General features: G+C 32.9%; 1 protein-coding gene across 14 annotated transcripts in view; it reads left to right on the top strand.

Annotated features, from left to right (window-relative positions):
- Positions 1-18,057, top strand: part of LOC105834529 — a 109,621-nt gene that overhangs the window by 41,032 nt on the left and 50,532 nt on the right. For 8 of the 14 annotated variants that reach the window (XM_036290023.1, XM_036290020.1, XM_036290027.1 and 5 more), the window contains 4 exons: positions 12,119-12,307; positions 12,578-12,742; positions 13,380-13,521; positions 15,056-15,070. In XM_036290023.1, the coding sequence (XP_036145916.1) occupies positions 12,694-12,742; positions 13,380-13,521; positions 15,056-15,070 (206 nt within the window). In that variant the 5' untranslated portion in view covers positions 12,119-12,307; positions 12,578-12,693. The other 6 variants (XM_036290029.1, XM_036290028.1, XM_012677072.3 and 3 more) reach the window with 5 other exon arrangements.

Here is an 18,057-nt window from a genome sequence, read left to right as displayed (position 1 = left end):
GGTGTCGTGAAAGTGAATCGTACGCCGACATTTTATTTCACGATTCTTGGGAAACGTCGATATATATCTCGTTTACACGGGAATTTCTTCTATTTTAGGTGCCAACTCTAAAATAAAAGAGAATGTACATTGCGCGAGAGGAAAATGTCAAACTTTGACTGCGAGGAAATAATATCGACGGAACATTTAATTACCAGTGATGTGAATCAATTCGAGCGACGTTTCAAAACTTTTGGAAAAAAACGTGTTTCCATCTTAAATATTTTACATAATACATATAAATATAAGTATCCATTTTATGATGGAATTGCATTCTAATAATTCGGTCGTAAATCGAATTGGTCGTAGCTATTTGTATTTTATAAATAAACTTATTTATGTAAAATAATTATTTTATTACTAAAAATGATTATAGACTTCTGTTATAAACTTATTTAAGAAATAATAAAACAATTTATTTAAGATTATAATTTTTAATATTTGTGTGTGTGTGTGTGTGCTATTATAAAATTAATATTTAATTTAAACACAGATTAACTTCAACAAGATTGAAAAATAATACTAATTTTTCTCAAAATATATAATAATTATTATTAGAACTAGCTCGTACTATGCAACGCAATACAGAATGAAAACAGTCAAAACGAGCAAAAAAATATGTTGAAAAATATATTAAATTAATGTATATATTCTCAGTTTTTCATCACTTAAAATTGTGAAAAAACTTAATTTAACGATAACGAACCGTTTCGGACTTACTTGTCCTTCTTCAGTGTACAGAATCAATACGGATATAAAACTACATAATACAAAGGTATCGAGACAGCAAATCTAACGCAATCATAACTCGTGGATACAAAAATATATAATATTTAGTATTATCATATAAATTTAATATTTAATTTAGATTACTGGGGGATTAATGAGTGCTTAATCAGTTTTGTTATGATCTGCTAGTTAGTTTTAATCAATAACGTGTCGATCGTACGTTCAAAAATTTGGTAAGATAATTGTACTGAGAAAATGATGCTTCAAAATTTATTTGCTTAGGATATAAATGACGCGAATTCGATGCCCGTGGTAATATTGCGGTTAGAATTTCAGCAATAAGGAGAGAGAGTATTTCCACGATTTCGTATGTAAGGCAGAAAGCTCAAATAAATTACGGAGCGGTATTCAATTCGACATCAGGTTTCCGTTGCGAATGTTGAATATATTATGAATGACCTTCCACGCATGGTATAATAAAGGATTTTGTTGCAATGTATTGTAAACTCCCGCAATAATAAAAGATTGCACCGTAATGCTGAGAACTGAGAATACTAAGACACATTCTGTAAACTAAGACCGAATGCTATGAATTCTATAAATATGCTATTTGAAATACTCAACAATTCAACATTCCAAGTCTTTACAATATTTGAATAAGTTAGATTTTAATCGTTAAACTTTGAATCGTCCAAGAGACGCCATTAAAAGAATCTGTCGAAATTATTGAAACCTATGTAAAGCAGAATGGAAAGTATCCATTAATCATTTATCATTATAATATCTCATTATTGATAATGAGATATTCTGTTGTTTTTTACATACAATATGGCACCAACTTTTATTCCTTCCTCGCGAATAATATGTTCAAATTGACTTTCAAACTTTCTGATTTTATAATAACAAAATACTGTACTATGTGAATAACACAAGAAATACATAGTAGAAACTCATAATTTTGTTTTAAAGCGAATCTTGATACTTAATAATATTTTTTAATATCAAATATATTTTTTAATTTTGTGCGCCAAAATATTTGCTGAGCTTAAAATGCAATCATAAACTGAAATAATAGATACTAGATATAATATCTAAATTAGTTTAATTCTGAAAAAAAAGAATGCCACTTCAGAAGGCCTACGCCATATTGCAATTTTCCTTTATTAGCATCAAAATCCTTCAACCGAGAAATGTACTTTCTCTTATTTCTGATTTTAATTATCAAAAATTTTATTTATCTTATATTTAAATAAATTTTTAGTTTTCTGTGAGTTAAGCAATCTAAAAAAAAGTTTTACTATAAAAAATGTTTAATTTATAATTACAAATTGTTTTAATTAAAACCAAACAGACGTGCGCTATTTAACTTTTTACTTTTTATTTTCTACTTGTTAAAAATATATTGAATATTAACCATCCAGCGTCGTGGAAAGGAGATGACAATATTTCAATGGATTTGATTATTAATTCCATGCCTTTTTGAAAGTGATTTAGTAACAACATAGTTTTTGGAGAACTTTATAAAAGTTTTTGGTTTACTATTTATTACAATAAAACAAAATATGTTTTATTAATTTTGTTAAAATACACAGTCAAATTTCAATAACTTTAAACTATATCGAAGAGTTATAATTTTACTGTTTTAAATAGAATGGATGTCACAAGTAATATTAATTATATAAAATAATTTATTAATATAAAATTTTATAATATAGCATAATATTTTCAGTTCAATTTAGTAGCACATGATTTTATCAAATGTATGATAATCTTACGTTTTAAAGAACACTTCAATAAAGCTCGCTTACGTGCAAGTAGGTAAGTTCGCATACATGCAATTTCGCTATCAGAGGGATACGATGGAATTTAGTTTCTCATATTTAAAGAACATACAGGATAGAAAGTGCAGTATTACGAGATCTTTTGAGTCATAAAAATTGGTTTTAAAGACGTGCGCAAAAGTAAAGAAATATATATTTTAGAAAAGTAGTAGTTTTTACTTCTGAAAAATAAACATCATGTTTGTAATTATGATATTTAATTCAAAAAATTCTGATAATTCCTGGAAATTTTATGTGCCAAAATGTGATAACATAATCTTTATTTAAGTATTCTTATTTCTTCCGTGAAAATTATTGGCTAATAAATATAAATGTGGTATTAACAAATTTACTAAAAAAAAATAAAATTGTACAAAGCGCATATTGTAAATATTTTTTAATTAAAACAGTTTACAATCAGCTTGATTATGTAGTTAATAAAATATTTTTTAATTTTAAAAATATCTATCACTACGATAATATTTAATAGGTTTCCAAATAGTTCATCACCAAATATTATAATATTTGTAACAAGTTTTGCAGTAAAATGTAACAAAAAGTTCTGTCCATGTATGTATCTCTCTTTTCTGATTGTTATATTATATTATAACAAATCTTATATATATATATATAATTATTATTATTATAAAAGTTTCTAGAAATGAAATATTTTACATGAATGCGCTATCATATGTCACATTTAATTTCAACTACTGCTACGTCGTACACATACATAGCAAATACAAAATACTCGACCATTACGAAAAGTTATGTAGCAACTGTAGTAACGACTTTGCATGCAAAAGCATCGTTAACGGTTACCTGAAGTTTCTGAAAATTAGATTTCGCTGTCGCAGTTCGCGTCGGCAGTCGCTACATTTTACAGGAAGTTGTGTCATTACTGGGATTAATCGTAAAATACATGTAGAATCATTATGTCTTCGTTCGGCGGCGATGCCGCGAAATTGCCGTGCGTTGGATATTACGCGGCACTATTTCGCGATCGATATATAAATTACACTTGCTATTCTTAGTATAATAACACTTTTGCCGTAAGTTTGTTTGGCGGTTTGCCTATAAATACGTTCCACAAAATAATAGTTTCCGGCGGTTAATGAATTCGACTTTTTCGATGAAATATTGAAGAATTGAATGTAGCAATAATGACACACGTGACTAAAAATCTGATACTGAAAAAAAAAAATAAATTAAGGAATTTTTCAAATTCTATTTTACACTCATTTCAGAAATTTTCTTTCTTTTTACAAAAATAATTTCGATTATAATATTTTTCGTAAACATCGTAGTAATGTAAAATATTAAATGAAACTTTTGTATATATTAACTTTAGTACACTTAATTTTCATTGACAGAGAAATATAAACTACAGTGTAGCAGAACTTCGATTAAATTCAGTAAATTATGATTGTAATAAAAATGTATTTATCACATCAACCGCTGCATCATCGTAATTTACTACGCGGTGGACATAGTATATAATTTGACTAAACCGCACAGGGCTACCTCTATTAATAAAATAATTGCTTCAATAATTAGTTACATAGTTTATGTCCAGTGATAACTTATGATGATAAATAGAGCGTGATTAAATAAATAAAGCTGCAATGCATACACCGAACATTCCAATATCATTAGCTATTATTATAATTTTAATGATAGAATATTATTAACGAGTTTGAAAACAACTTTTTTTTTGAAACTACAAGTATGCTTTACTTTTTCCAATTTTTTAATAATAATTATCTTTATGTCATTAAATTTATAATTAAAATTATCAAGAAAGAATTATGTAATACATTTTAATTTTTTTCTTAAATTTTTCAAAGTAGCAGCAGAAGAGAAATGCTATTAATCTTGGATATTCTACAATTCACAAGAAGCTTAATTTCTGAAAATTCTTTTTAATGTTATCTACAGGTAACTCAAAAGTTGTTGGTTCGATTTCTCACAGTAAAAAGGAATTTTAAAAGATTCCTCTTTACTAAAAGTAAAAAGAAATTAATTTTAGAAATTACTGAAATAAACTATCATTAAAGCTCTCATATTTGCGTATGAGCAAACGTAGCGGTTTTACAAGAAGATTATTATGCACAAATCTTATCTATTTTATTCGCAAAGAAAAGGTTTTATATTAGGATTTTGTTAAAAATTGGATTGCTTAAGAAAGAATAACGGATCATATGTACTTTGAGATAATAGAATAATCGTTTCTTACATTCTTAGAAACCATTTTATATCATTTTCTTTTCCATTATTCGTTCACGTACATCGACAAACATTAAGTGGCGCCGAAGTCAAATTAGAGAAATGTCGACGTCTATAACCGTCGGGAGTAGTATGCTAACTATAATTGGAAGGCAACGCAGTTTGAAGGGGAAGCAAAGCACGTACATTTTCGTTGATGCAGACCGACAGATCTAATCTAATTATACGCATTATGATGTTACTCGTGTAATAGTTCTACATTTTTGAATTTCAGTAAATTAATTTCGGTAATCGGGAATTTCAACAGAGCAGTCTCACGATATTGATAACACATGTAAGCGCTTTTATCGTTACCGTACGATCCCGAAATTGTTCGATTAGCGTGCGAGAAAATACCGAGACAAAACAGACGTAATATTAACACAGATTTAATTGAAACAATTTAATAAAAAATACACTTCCATTTTCACAGTTCGTCGCGGTGAAATCGACGCATTTCGCGCAAGATTGCCGTCCCGTGGAATTAAGAGGATTATTAAGAATATTAGCACGTGCGTTTTATGTTACATCGTTTTCAGCGAGGGCGCGAAAATCGCTCGGTAACGCGAACGTTTATTTTTCTCTCGCCACGCTGAGCAAGCAACAGTCACTCACCTATTTATAACAGCATCGCGCTAACCACCATCCGTCGAGTCTATTATCGCGTATAAATATAGAGCACATAAAGAATGCCGATACGATGCACGAAACGCTTGAAAAGATTGTAAAAAAAAAAGGGTCTGGCACAATTATCGATCCGACCTATCGGCACACACGCTTAGAAATTGCATAATTTTTAGGACGGCGAAATTTTCTTTCGATTAATACAGCTTTGTGTACAATATTGTTCGTTTATCTCTGTTTCTCTCTATCTCTCTCTCTTTCTGTAATTCCATTTAATTTGTCAAACATATATACACATTATTTTTCGTTCTTTTGAGCTTTTCCTGTCACTAGAACCTAACGCAACACAAAGAACCAGGCAATCGTTTCGCTGTTTTACGTTATTTACAATTTTAATACCTTTAATTCTTAAAAACAGCAAGTTTGACAGCCGTTTAAATGGAGATCCCGTATAAATTTATGATAAAACTTTTCCCATATTTATTTCAAACTTTCTTTATTGAATTTTCATTGGTTTCATTGAGATTGGTAACTAAAGAAAATATTTGTTTCGTTTATTTACACTTTTTGCATACTGGTTTTATTAAAATTGGTGGAAAAACTTGTTAAACGCGTTTATCGCATAATAAAATCAATAAACACGTTAAAAAATAATGATATAAAATGTACGGATTATACGAAATGCATCATAAAAATACTTTATCCGTTTCTGCTGTTGCAATATTGTTCATTTATTTCATACAAGAATAATTTGTCAGTAAATAAAAACAATTAAAGTGGTATTAACATTTACATAAGCTTCTTGTTTAGTAATCTTGTTATGTAAAAAACTGTGATACTTTTGTATATTTTGCTTTAGACTTTCGTCGAATATACCGTAAACATACGTTCGAGGTATTTAAATTCTTACGGCACACATCGCCAAGGAATTTCGCGATTACGCATTCAGATTCAGGGATTGGATAAAAAACAAGTAATATGAAATATGCTAATAGAGACTTTTGAAAACATTGCATTCAGATGGTAATCGCTGGAAATTGTTACAGTTGTTGCAAAGCCTGCTACAAGGGCGAATCTTGTGAGACAACTTTCTTCGAGTACAAACACTTATTTAATTTTATTGCTCTTGAAGGTAGCATTGTCTTAAATGCGTTCTCGCAAGCTCAAAACAATTTCCGTAACTTTTATATTCCATAAATATTCTTAACGTTATACGAATAATGTTATGCAATTATCGTGATTCTTAACATTGACACGAGGAGATTTTGATTGTCAAGACGGGCAAGTAATATCAAATTTTTAAGGACAGCGAATCTGAAATATATTTTTTAATGAAAAATGTAATTATACCTCATACATTTTTCATATTTTTTATTTATTTTTAGATGTACAATGGTTTTTATTTTATAAACGTTATTTTAGATTACTCAAGTGCAAAAATATACTTTCTCTAAGTTTTATTTCAAATAATGTATTTAGTATTTTATTGAGATAATATTGTTTATTTCGCATAATAATTTTTACAATTTAATTTTATATTTTCCTATTATTTATTTTCATTGTTTCATTATGCAATAATATTACTTTGTTTTTATGTGTCATTGTTTAATAAAGATATGTTTAACTGTATTTCAATCAGTTTATATAAATGATTAAATTTGCAGTTTATTTATTTATTTACTTATTACTGTGCCTGAAATTTGATCTGTATTTTATATTATATCCTATTTTTTATCTCTCCTTCTCACACTTTTCACATTTTTATTAATACTGAAGTTAAATCTTGAAAACTTTCGTTAATTAGACATTTTAGTTAACACATTTCTTAAAAATGCCGCATAAATTAAAAGTCCTGCGTATATATTTATGTCAGGATAATTGAAAAGCGGGCATTCTTCATATTACGCCTGTCTTTACCCCTCCACGTCTTTCCAAAGGTATTCCAGAAATGACATAAACCCGAGTGTTTTGTACAGACGGGGAAAGGGGGAGATTGAAGTGTTTTTTTCCTCCTCCCCTCCCCGCTATTACGAGGTCGTATGCATAATTCAACTAATTACGAATGCAGATTTATGCGGTATGTTATGCAACGCGCAAAGCGCTCGTCATCCGGCCAAGTAGGTAGGAGGGCGAGGAGAAAGATCGGAGAGACGGAGGGAGAGAAAAGTCGTCGAACTTGTCGCGTGTGGTCGATGTCTCGCAAGCTCTCTCGAAATAGCAGGCGCGCAAGATGAATGGCCGCGAAGCGATCGCATTTAACAGATTGCAGAATCCGCGATTCGCTAACGAGATTCGTTTCGCGTACGCGAAAAGTATTACCCCTCAGTTTAACGAGTTTTCCATCTAATTCTCGTTACACGTGCTAATGGAACAGCAGCCGCGGACGGAAATAAAACGATGGGACTGCACTGATATCTGCGTGCAAAATTTTCGCATGAAGAAACGCAGCTTTCTGCTTGCATTTTCCGCTTGCCTACCTTTAATCGGGGAAAAAAAATCGATATACTTTGCTATTCTTCTAACATTTCTGATTATTTGACCGATTATCGAAATGAGCAACATTTGCACCTTCTAAAGTGCCCTTTCCTATGGCAAGACAGAACGCGCTCGAAAATGTGTCAACGCCGTTCTTTTTTTACGCGAGTCGCCTGCCTCGTATCAAGAGAAGTTTCCTCTGCGGGGACTTTAATTAGACGCGCCGTGTCATCGCGCGGTTCGATCGTAAACCGCGAGTAACCCTTACCGCAATGCAGAGAGGGAGAGAGAGAGAGAGAGTGTAGTACGGCGTACTCGCGCGATTTTCGTAGTGCCTAAATGCAAGTGTGTGTATACAATGTAAATATAACTTTAAGTGCCTTTTGCCGCGCACGGCAGCAACCAAGATTAACGGCCGTGCGCTGCTCACGCAATTTATTTCACGTATAATACATTAGCGTATGAAAACCAATAAAAAAGAGAGAGAGAGAGAGAGAGAGAGAGAGAGAGAGAGAGAACAACGTCAGTGTCACTCGGCGGCCATTATTTCCCGTGAGACGCCAGTTTTCGATATGATATGATATGGAAATAACAAGGTTGACGGATGGTTCTACATATCCCTCCCCCCCTTTTATGCTTCTCCACGGATTTGTGTTAATTTTGCAAGCTGTAATTGCAAATTTAAATATATTTAATACCGTTTTCCTTTAAACATATATATTTAATTGAAATCGTGTTAAACAAATTCGGTTTGAGCTTTCGGTATGTATTGAGTTATTCAATTCTATCGCGCTGCGTATAAATGAAATAAATATTCGCGCACGTTAAAGCGGAATGTTATTAATTAAAATATTTATTGGCGGAAGTGTTAACCGTTACCGGACATATTAAATATATATATCGCTTACAATAATATTGCCTTTGCTCCTCCCACCTCGTTTTTGTGTTACAAGATGACATTTCGGTTACCCTAGTACGTTTCTTTTTTCTTCCATTTACGATCATGAAGATTTGCAGATGCCCTAGTTTTTCCATTATTATTCTAGCCGCACATAAAAAGATATTATCGCACCAGCTCGACGTCACATTCCACGTAAATCGTACACAGGGGAGGGTAATTACGCGCGCTACACACTTCTGCCGGAAGCGACAGTCGGATCAATTGAGACTGACGCTTAGTTTCCGAAAATTCAGCAATTTTGTTCGATTAAACTTTAAAAATTTTATCTTTTAGACACATTAATATCGTTTAATCGATGGAACCATGTTGCTTGGCTGATAATAATGTACGTACCCTCACAGAATAACGATTTTCTTCTCCGTACCGTGAAGCTTTGCTCTATCAGGCACGGTAAAATGCTTGGATGCTCGTAAAAGACCTGGAAAAGTAAGCCTGCCCATTCTCCGGTTGATGAAAATGTTTTTCACGCGATGTAAGCTGCTGCATTCAGCGGCGCGCACGTAGGTGGACCCTCCGTGTCGGAGTTAAAAATCGCTGATTAAACAATTGAGGCGCGATAAAGTGGAACGACGTATAAATAATAAGCATGTAATTAGAAAACATGTATTACCACGTAATGAATAAAACAATAATTACATAATAAGAAAAGTATTTAAAAATGGAGCGCGATACGATACTGCAATGCAATATTGTAACGAGTATAAGTTAGAATTCGTACAGGTAGAATTGTTATTATCTTTAAATTGTTATCTTTAAATTCTCTCTTGCATCACTAATATTTGATGTAAGTTCAGTGACTATGATATGTATTATACACCGAGATAAAAAAGTTGTTAATTTGACTAAATTTTTCAACTTGATTAAATTTCTTCAATTCAATTATTTTAGTCAAATATATAAATAGTTAAATTCAATTTCAAGTATTTTATTGAATTAAAGTTCAAATATTTTATGTATTTAAGTTAAATGCATTAAATACTTGAACTGAAGAAATTTAATCAAGTTGAAAAATTTAGTCAAATTAACATTTTTTTTCTGTGTGTCAACACATGTAAACACATGTAAATAAACTTTTTACTATAAACTTTTTAATAAGTAATAAGCTTTGAGTCAATATTTCTTGTGTCAAACTTTTATTCAAGTCTTTGTTTCGTTATTTCAATTAAATTAACGATATTGAATAGGCGATTTACAAAAATAATTAACAATAACTCCAACCAAGTAAAATTTGACTCTACGAATTCAATAGTATCGCTGCACTGTTAAATATTAAAGAATTTAAATCAAAATTTAAATCGATTCCTCGAGTAAAACAAAAAACAATTTGTTATTTTTATTTTCCGGTTAAGTCAATTTTATTATTTTAACATTTTAACTAAAAAGAAATAACCTCTCCCAATCAATCAACTTCTGTGATTGAATTGTTCAATTAGCAGACAAGATATCAATGTGTATCTAGCAAGTAATAAAAACTTTGAGCTCCTTAAATTTAATCCCGTGTTAAATTGTCTAATCCCGTTGTTTCAATTAAGTTAACGACATATTAAATAGAAACGATCGCGACTTATATAGAAACGAATAAAAATAACTCCAATCAGATAAAATTCGAATAATTTAATAGCGTGCGGTTCGGTAAAAGTTTCAACCCGAGTCAAGAGATTCGTTTATCGCGTTTCTCATATCGCAAACGCTCGTCTCGCTTTTTCTTCGAGGACCTCGAGAGAAGCGAGGGCGAAGGTGGCGACGGAGACCCGAGCTTAAACGAGCTTTACGCCACTGCGAGCGCGCACGTAGGAGGCCGCGGCGCGGCGTATAAAGGCGGCCCGATGTAAACCGCAAGCTCCATTTGTTGCTCGCAAGCCCGCGGCTCGCCGTGCGGGCACACCGCCGCAGGCCAGGCAAGCTCTGTCCGTGTTTTCTGTCCGTCCGTATTTTCGTTGACGCCACCCGGCGCCGTGGCAGTCCGGAGGAAGGGTCAGCCGGCGGCGGCGGCGCGACGGCTTCCGCGACGAGACTCGCGGCGAGACAGCCGCGCGAATTGCGAGGGATTAGTCCAGATCCCTTTTTTATTGCCCGCGCGATTTTCTTGTATCGGTCCACGCGAGCGGCTCCGCGGGGATGTGTGCTCTCCGTCGTGCGCCCCAATTCGCCGCGGGTGCGACCCTCGCGAGTGCGCGAAACGAGTAACGTCTGAGTGTAATTGTTTATGCTTTTCTTTTTTTTTTACGGAATCGCGACGTTTATAGTTGGATTCTTTTAAGCGCGCGTGAAACGTATGACATTTTCGATGAGTTCTTAGGGAAACGTCCCTGAACGAGATAAGAGAAATGACACTCGATTTTACGAATTCTGGCGAAATCGTGTTTAATCCAAGTGTGGATCGTACCTTTTTCTATATGACTTTTTGAGATTTTATTTAAAAAATAATATGAAATGAAATCACGTTTTAAAAATACGTTGTTTACGGCGATCTCCGTTGCTTTCTCTCAGGGAACTTATTGTGTAACATAAAGTTGAAACATAGATCATGGTGCTTGACGTTTTTCAAAATATTGCGTTTGAATAAAATGACAGCTGGCCGCAGTCCACGATTTTTTTTCACTTCAAATTTTGCTGATTTTTGGCCGCGACGGAAAACTAAGCACTGCAAAAAGAATCGTCCGTAGTTTTTAGTGTCTAGAAGAAGTGTGTAAAATTGTAGGTCAAGATCGGTGTCTTCAAGATATAGTAGCAGCTCTTTTGAAAACGTGATTTAAGAAAACTTAAATAGCGCAATGCTATTTTATATTATATTTTAAATAAGATTTAAGTGTCAAATATAAAGAAAAATATAATCATGTAATGGAATAAACAAAAATTCTGTATTTCTTTCCGTTTTTTCAAAAAAATTTGCAAAGTTAGAGTCTCCTTTTGATTCGTTTAAAGTACGTACTCCTTTAAAAAAAAAAGATTACGGCAAATTATATTAATAAGCAGTGTATTACACTAGATTATATTAATCAGATATAACTGAAATGTTGTTGCTCTTTCGACCTGCTTTTCCCCTGATGGATCTTCCAAATATCCAAAATGAATCATTTTGCCCCAGATATACGATTCGATGATCGTTGTTTTAGCAGCTGCTAGTTCTAAATGTGTAATGCGATTTCAAAATAAACGCGTAAATTTATTCGTGAATTAACGGTTCGTTTGTGCATTGTTACAGCTATAATCTAGGATGAGCTTGCGAGCGGATCGCCGAGAATACGGATCGGCGAATGAAACGCACGGCTGAATAATGCACTGCAAAGCGGTAATCTCGCGCCATCATTATTATGACGTAGCCCGAGAAGAAGGATGCGGCACGGCAAAGGGGGCTAGAAGATACGGAACGCTCGAAAAGGTGCATGTACAGGTAATATAAAGTTTTACATTGTGCCTTTGAGAAAGTATATCCGGGATTCTCCTTGCCTTCGTAGAAGCTTTACATTTTATCTTAGAAATCGAGATGTAATTACGGAACATCGAAAACAGCAGGCTCTGTAGCTTCTAACTTCCTCCTTTCCTTCGAGAGGATTTTTATTTAATTTCGAGCCAATGGTTCTTGGATGTTTTGCTACAGATCCTGGATAAACAAATTTTTCTTGTACGGAATAAATTAGATCTGAGTTAATCGTATGCCCAGACTGGCGTCTTGCTTTTGCACCGTGAAGACGCACGGCTACAATAAGAAGCGGAAGTGGAGACGGACACGTGTGCGGAAGGATACGCGGTCCACATCCGGCCCGCCATCCTGGCGGCATGGTCCTTTGGGCCACAATACTAATCCTCCAAGGAGCTGGATTCGTAGGTGAGCGAACAAGTAATGAATAGCGTTTGAAATATTTTACAAAAGAATAGGTGGAAAGTAGAATGGGTTTGTTTACACAAAATCTGCAAAATTTAAATTTTTTAATTATTTAAAACGTGTCAACGGAGATAGTTACAAAGATACTTGTAAATTTAAATAAACGTACATGTCCACGTTTAATTACACGGTAAAGTAATTATGGCTAGAAGCTCCAGTTTTATAATTGTTATTACTATAATGATAGTAAAATAACCTTACATTTATTATTTCATCAACTATGAAAAAGTTTTATTATAAATTATGATAATCTCAAATATTAATCAAAAATATTTTTATATAGTATAAATGTAATCACAATTGTTATAAAAATATAACTGTCTTTAAAAACTTTTGCTTACTAATAACAATTATAAATATACTGTAATTGATACTAAAATGATTATAATTTATAGTTAAATTATAGAAGTTGCAATCATTTATTTTTGGTACCAGGAACGATACCAAGATAATATTTCACCCTCTTGATCTCAGGGGAGCTTACAGTCGGAAAAAAAGCGATAGTTCTAGTTCAGTCGGCTTACTCGACAAAACGGATATTACCGTGTAACGACAGATACTCTATATTGATTGTTCGCAGGCTCGGTGACAGGCATTCCCGGCGTCCCGGAAAACATAACGGTGATGTTCCTGAATCCGACGTCTGTGCGCGTGTCTTGGAGCACCAGCCAGGTCGACCAGGTCGAGAAATACGACGTCACATACAAGCCAACCGACGCCAGGTGCGTTCCAGCGATTCCGATATTGCGAGTCGCGCGCGCGAAAGGATTCAGATTTTTATCTCGCAAACAGCATCCGAATTAAAAACAGAAGAAAATAACACCGGTCTCGCGTTCTATATCGGGCGTATCGGGTCCTTTCGGGGGAGAAATGGAAATTTATAAAAGTCGTCCCGTCTGCTGATTCCATCCAGCGTAACGTGCCTACGTGCTTATTAACTGTTGTTCCTCGCAAACAAGTGGAAGATTGTTCGCGGAAAAAAAAACTGTGAGTAATTGGACAATGTCGAATCTCTTTCAACTTCAAAGCCTCTTGCGAAATAAATTCCTGGAGTCCTTGAGTTATCAATAATTTTTTCTTGTTTCTGTTCTACACCGTCGAGGAATCGAAGAATGTAACGTACGTTATTTCCCCTCGAGCCGAAAATTCTTCGCGCTCTCCCGCGCGTTGACACGGGTTGAAACGGGCTGACACAGTTTATACACATGCCCGCGGATCGCGACAAAATGCCGCATTGCAGACATTTAGGCGTATCGAGTCTAGGAGCAAAACGTATATATGTATAAAAAGTTTAACAACGTACGTAATATTGCGGTCCGCGCCAGACACACGCTGGCGCTTAAACCCGTGGCTGACGGGAAAGAGTCGCCGCGCACTACACGCCACCGATAATTTCCCTTATAATCGCAGGTCTACGTGTTCCACGGATATAATCCGCATATTCTGTAATCGTTCAGAAGCGAAAATTAATTCGCCGAGCTTAAACTTTACAGACCGGCACGTGAGGAGTAATATCGATGAAAGATTATACGCATGTACGTGCGTATATCGTTTCGGTAAACATCAGCAAGGTCTCGATTATTAATACTTGGGTCTGCCTATATTGGTGCTTGAAATTTTCTTAGGTTCAATCTAAGAATTTAGTTTATAGTGTTATTTATCGCTTCGCGCGCGCGACTTAAATCCAGCTGAATTAAGCCTGACAATTTTTTAAATCGATGCAGATAGACGCGGGTGCTTCAGCATTAAAGTTTAATACCGCAAGAGATGTGTCGTAGAATAAATAATTAGCGTTTCCTAAAATAATGCACGAAATTTTTATTATTATTAGAATTAGATCTATTCGTAGCTGGTTAAAACATGGTTATAATTAAGAATTACGAAAGTAGATCGAGACTTACGAGTTTGGCTGCACGGATCTTTCTTTTGTCACGAAAATAAATTTTTAGAGCGTTTTAATATTCAATGAATACATCACATCGCGATATGTTTGAAGAAAACGTGCCTAAGAAAACAATTAGAATCGCATTCTAGGAACACATTTGTGGTCGGCATGTGTTTGCTTTCATCGGATCGATAGATGCATCGAAATGTGCAAATGAGTCACGATAGGATAGAAGGTTTAGAGATAGATTTGTAGGAATAGTAAACCTTGGGGGATAATGGATTTACCAATCGATGTCGAGAACTTATTTTCATGTCAGTTCAAAGGGGACTCAATATTAATTGAGATTTTTACCTCCTTTTGCGGCACAGGAATTATGACGACAGGTATATCCCGCTTTTTTTTTAAACGGCAATTTTCTTTTACTTAACTCGTGAGTGCTCGCCAAACATGTCGCATTTTAAACACGTACGAGTAATATACGGATAATAAATATTACGCGGACTTGTACATTTTGAAATATTTTATACAATCTTTTAATTAGATCAACAAAATGAGATCTGTTGTTAATTATATTTTATCTCTTAACAATTTCAATTCTTATGAATAAATTTTATATATTAAAAAAATGTAATCTAAGAAACTGTGTTCAATTTTTTATGTTTATTAATCAGTAAAGCCTTTTAATCTTTCGCGACTTAATTTGTTATAAAATTAATCGTTAACTGATGATATTTTTGGATCCTATAAAATAGCATATTAATTGCTTAATCTAAAAAAGTTAATAAAAAATATTAAATATTGTAGAAAGTCTTTATTGTAATAAAAAATGTTTCTATAATAAGTTTTATATTCATAACGAGTAAAAAATGCGGCACATTTTATTCCTCTTTAGATGCTACAATTTCGTTAATTAAATTAAAACGATAAATGTGACATGAAGAGAAGAACAAAAATAAAAGTCGATATTTTTGAGACACTGATTTAAATAATTGCTGCGTTAAATTAAAATTATTTTTGTATTGGGCGTGTCATACAGCGCGAATACTCACTAGTTAAAAATTAAACAAAGCCATGTTTTGTTTGTCATCAGTATATGAAAATCCCATCCTTATGCAGACCATTTTCCATGATACGTATATTAATGGTTTTATCCACGCTACATTCAATGTCTAAATTTTTGTGTTTAGCCCCCCAATTTTCGTTTAAGTAGTGGCAAAGTTAAGTAATATAAAGAAATACATACATAATATTTTTATAAAAAGTTTTAGTTCTTATTTAAAAAGTATAATTTTAATAAAGCAATTATAATAAAATAATTTGCGAAATTTTTGTGTATTTCAGTGAAAATGCAGTCTTTTAGGCACATCTTTTTACGTAAAAGAAGATATATAATAATGTTTAACAAAAAAAAATATCACAAAAATGCAAATATTATTAGCGAACAATTTAGATAATAAAGAATATTTAAATCCCACCAGAATGTTTAATATTGTAATTAAAATACCTTTCAAAATTATCTTTATTGATATTGAGTCACATAAAACGTTTAAGTTTTTTTTTCAGAAGAAAAAGCTTTATAGATATTATTGTAAATAATTATTTTTGACGTTATAAAAATAATTTTTTTTAATGTTATTAACAAATTCATATATTTCATCAAGAAATGAAAATCTAAAGAAATTGAAATTCGAAACACAACTAATTTAATTGATTCACTTTAGAATGAATTGTTATGCATACATAGAGGAATCAAGTTTATGTGACATGCATGCAAGAAAGGATTATTTCGTATCTATTTGAAATAAATTTAAGTACACATAAAGGCGACAATAGGTTATATATATATTAACAAATTATCATTTCCTTTATTCACTTTATTAATTATTTCTGCATCTTATTCTGCTTGTGTGAAACTTCTTTTTATTGATATAATACAAAATAATGAGCGCACATAGCTTAGGATAAAATTTAAAAAAAAAATAGTATATGTATACAAGATTTAATTAGCAGTAGATATACATGCAAATACACGCATATACGTTTTTTTACTAAATATTAATTTTTCATTTTCTGTCAAAGCGTATCTCAATATTATCCATTTACGGAACCATTAATTTCTGTTGAATCATGTACAATGTACACAACACGACTGTGCTAATGAACTCGAAGTGTTAATACATTATTCATATAAATATGTTCCACCCAAATATGGCAGCAGCGGTGAGTGATCGAATTCGCGAGATTTATGGACCTCAATGTACCATTAAAATAATGACGTGCAACGAAAGATACATATAAAAGCTTAACACGTGCAAACCGTGAACAAAAAAGGACATCAAATTCAACGAAATATTATTATTCTCTTATTATCAGAACGTAACTTTTGATTACGCCAATTTATATTTATTAGAAATTACTGCAGAGTTGAAATATTTTAAAGCCCTTCTTTATACGCGAGGCATATTTTGTGCAAAAAGTTTATTTATATTTACTTTTAATAATCAACATTAAATATAAGAAAAAAGATAATACTTAAATAAAATTGTTATAAAATTTATGAAAATTATAATATATATTATATGTATATAACCTTGTATAAAATATCTTTATGATTACATTTGCTCTTCTAAAACTGAATTTGTAAAGCTTCCTACAATTTACAAACAAATTATCTCTCTCTCTCTCTTTCTCTCTCTCTCTCTCTCTCTCTCTCTCTCTCTCTCTCTCTCTCTCTCTCTCTCTCTCTCTCTCTCTCTCTCTCTCTCTTTCTCGAAACGAGAGAAGACGTTTGATTGCATACGTGCCGCGTGCTGATCTATTTGATGCTACTGAAACACGAACATGAGAAAGTCAGACGGCCTGTTGCAGCGTTCGTTTACCTAAATGTATTCAAGCGATGAGAGTGCTTTTGTGCTTTGCGCATCGATCTCCGCTATTGATAGGACCAGTCCAGTGCTTACGAAATCTCGTCATATAAAGTCCAACATGCACTTACGCTAGTTGAGATTATGGCTTTACGTAACGACGAAAAGACACGAGAGGGAATATGTTAAATAGGTCAATTGGAAAATTTTGCTTGTCGGGAACGTGCAATGGAATGTGTGCTGTACCTGATTTGCGGTCCAATTTTGTTCAACCGAACCATTCCTATTCTATCTTCCTCTCGCTTTAGAAAAGTTTTACATTATTTCTGACAATCCGAAGCAGCACTGTTTCTATACGTAGTACGTGAAATGTATTCTGTGCAGGCAATGTACAGGACATAGCGCATTTTCCATTGGAAGAATAATATTTAATATCATGCATGTTCGATCATATATAGGCAATAGTTTGTAGTTAAAGAAATAACATTATTCATTTTAAAACTTTG

This window comes from Monomorium pharaonis, chromosome 7 (assembly GCF_013373865.1).
Source record: "Monomorium pharaonis isolate MP-MQ-018 chromosome 7, ASM1337386v2, whole genome shotgun sequence".
Lineage (NCBI taxonomy): Eukaryota > Metazoa > Arthropoda > Insecta > Hymenoptera > Formicidae > Monomorium > Monomorium pharaonis.
The sequence above is the reverse complement of the archived record's forward strand: the minus strand, read 5'-3'. Positions and strand labels throughout refer to the sequence as shown.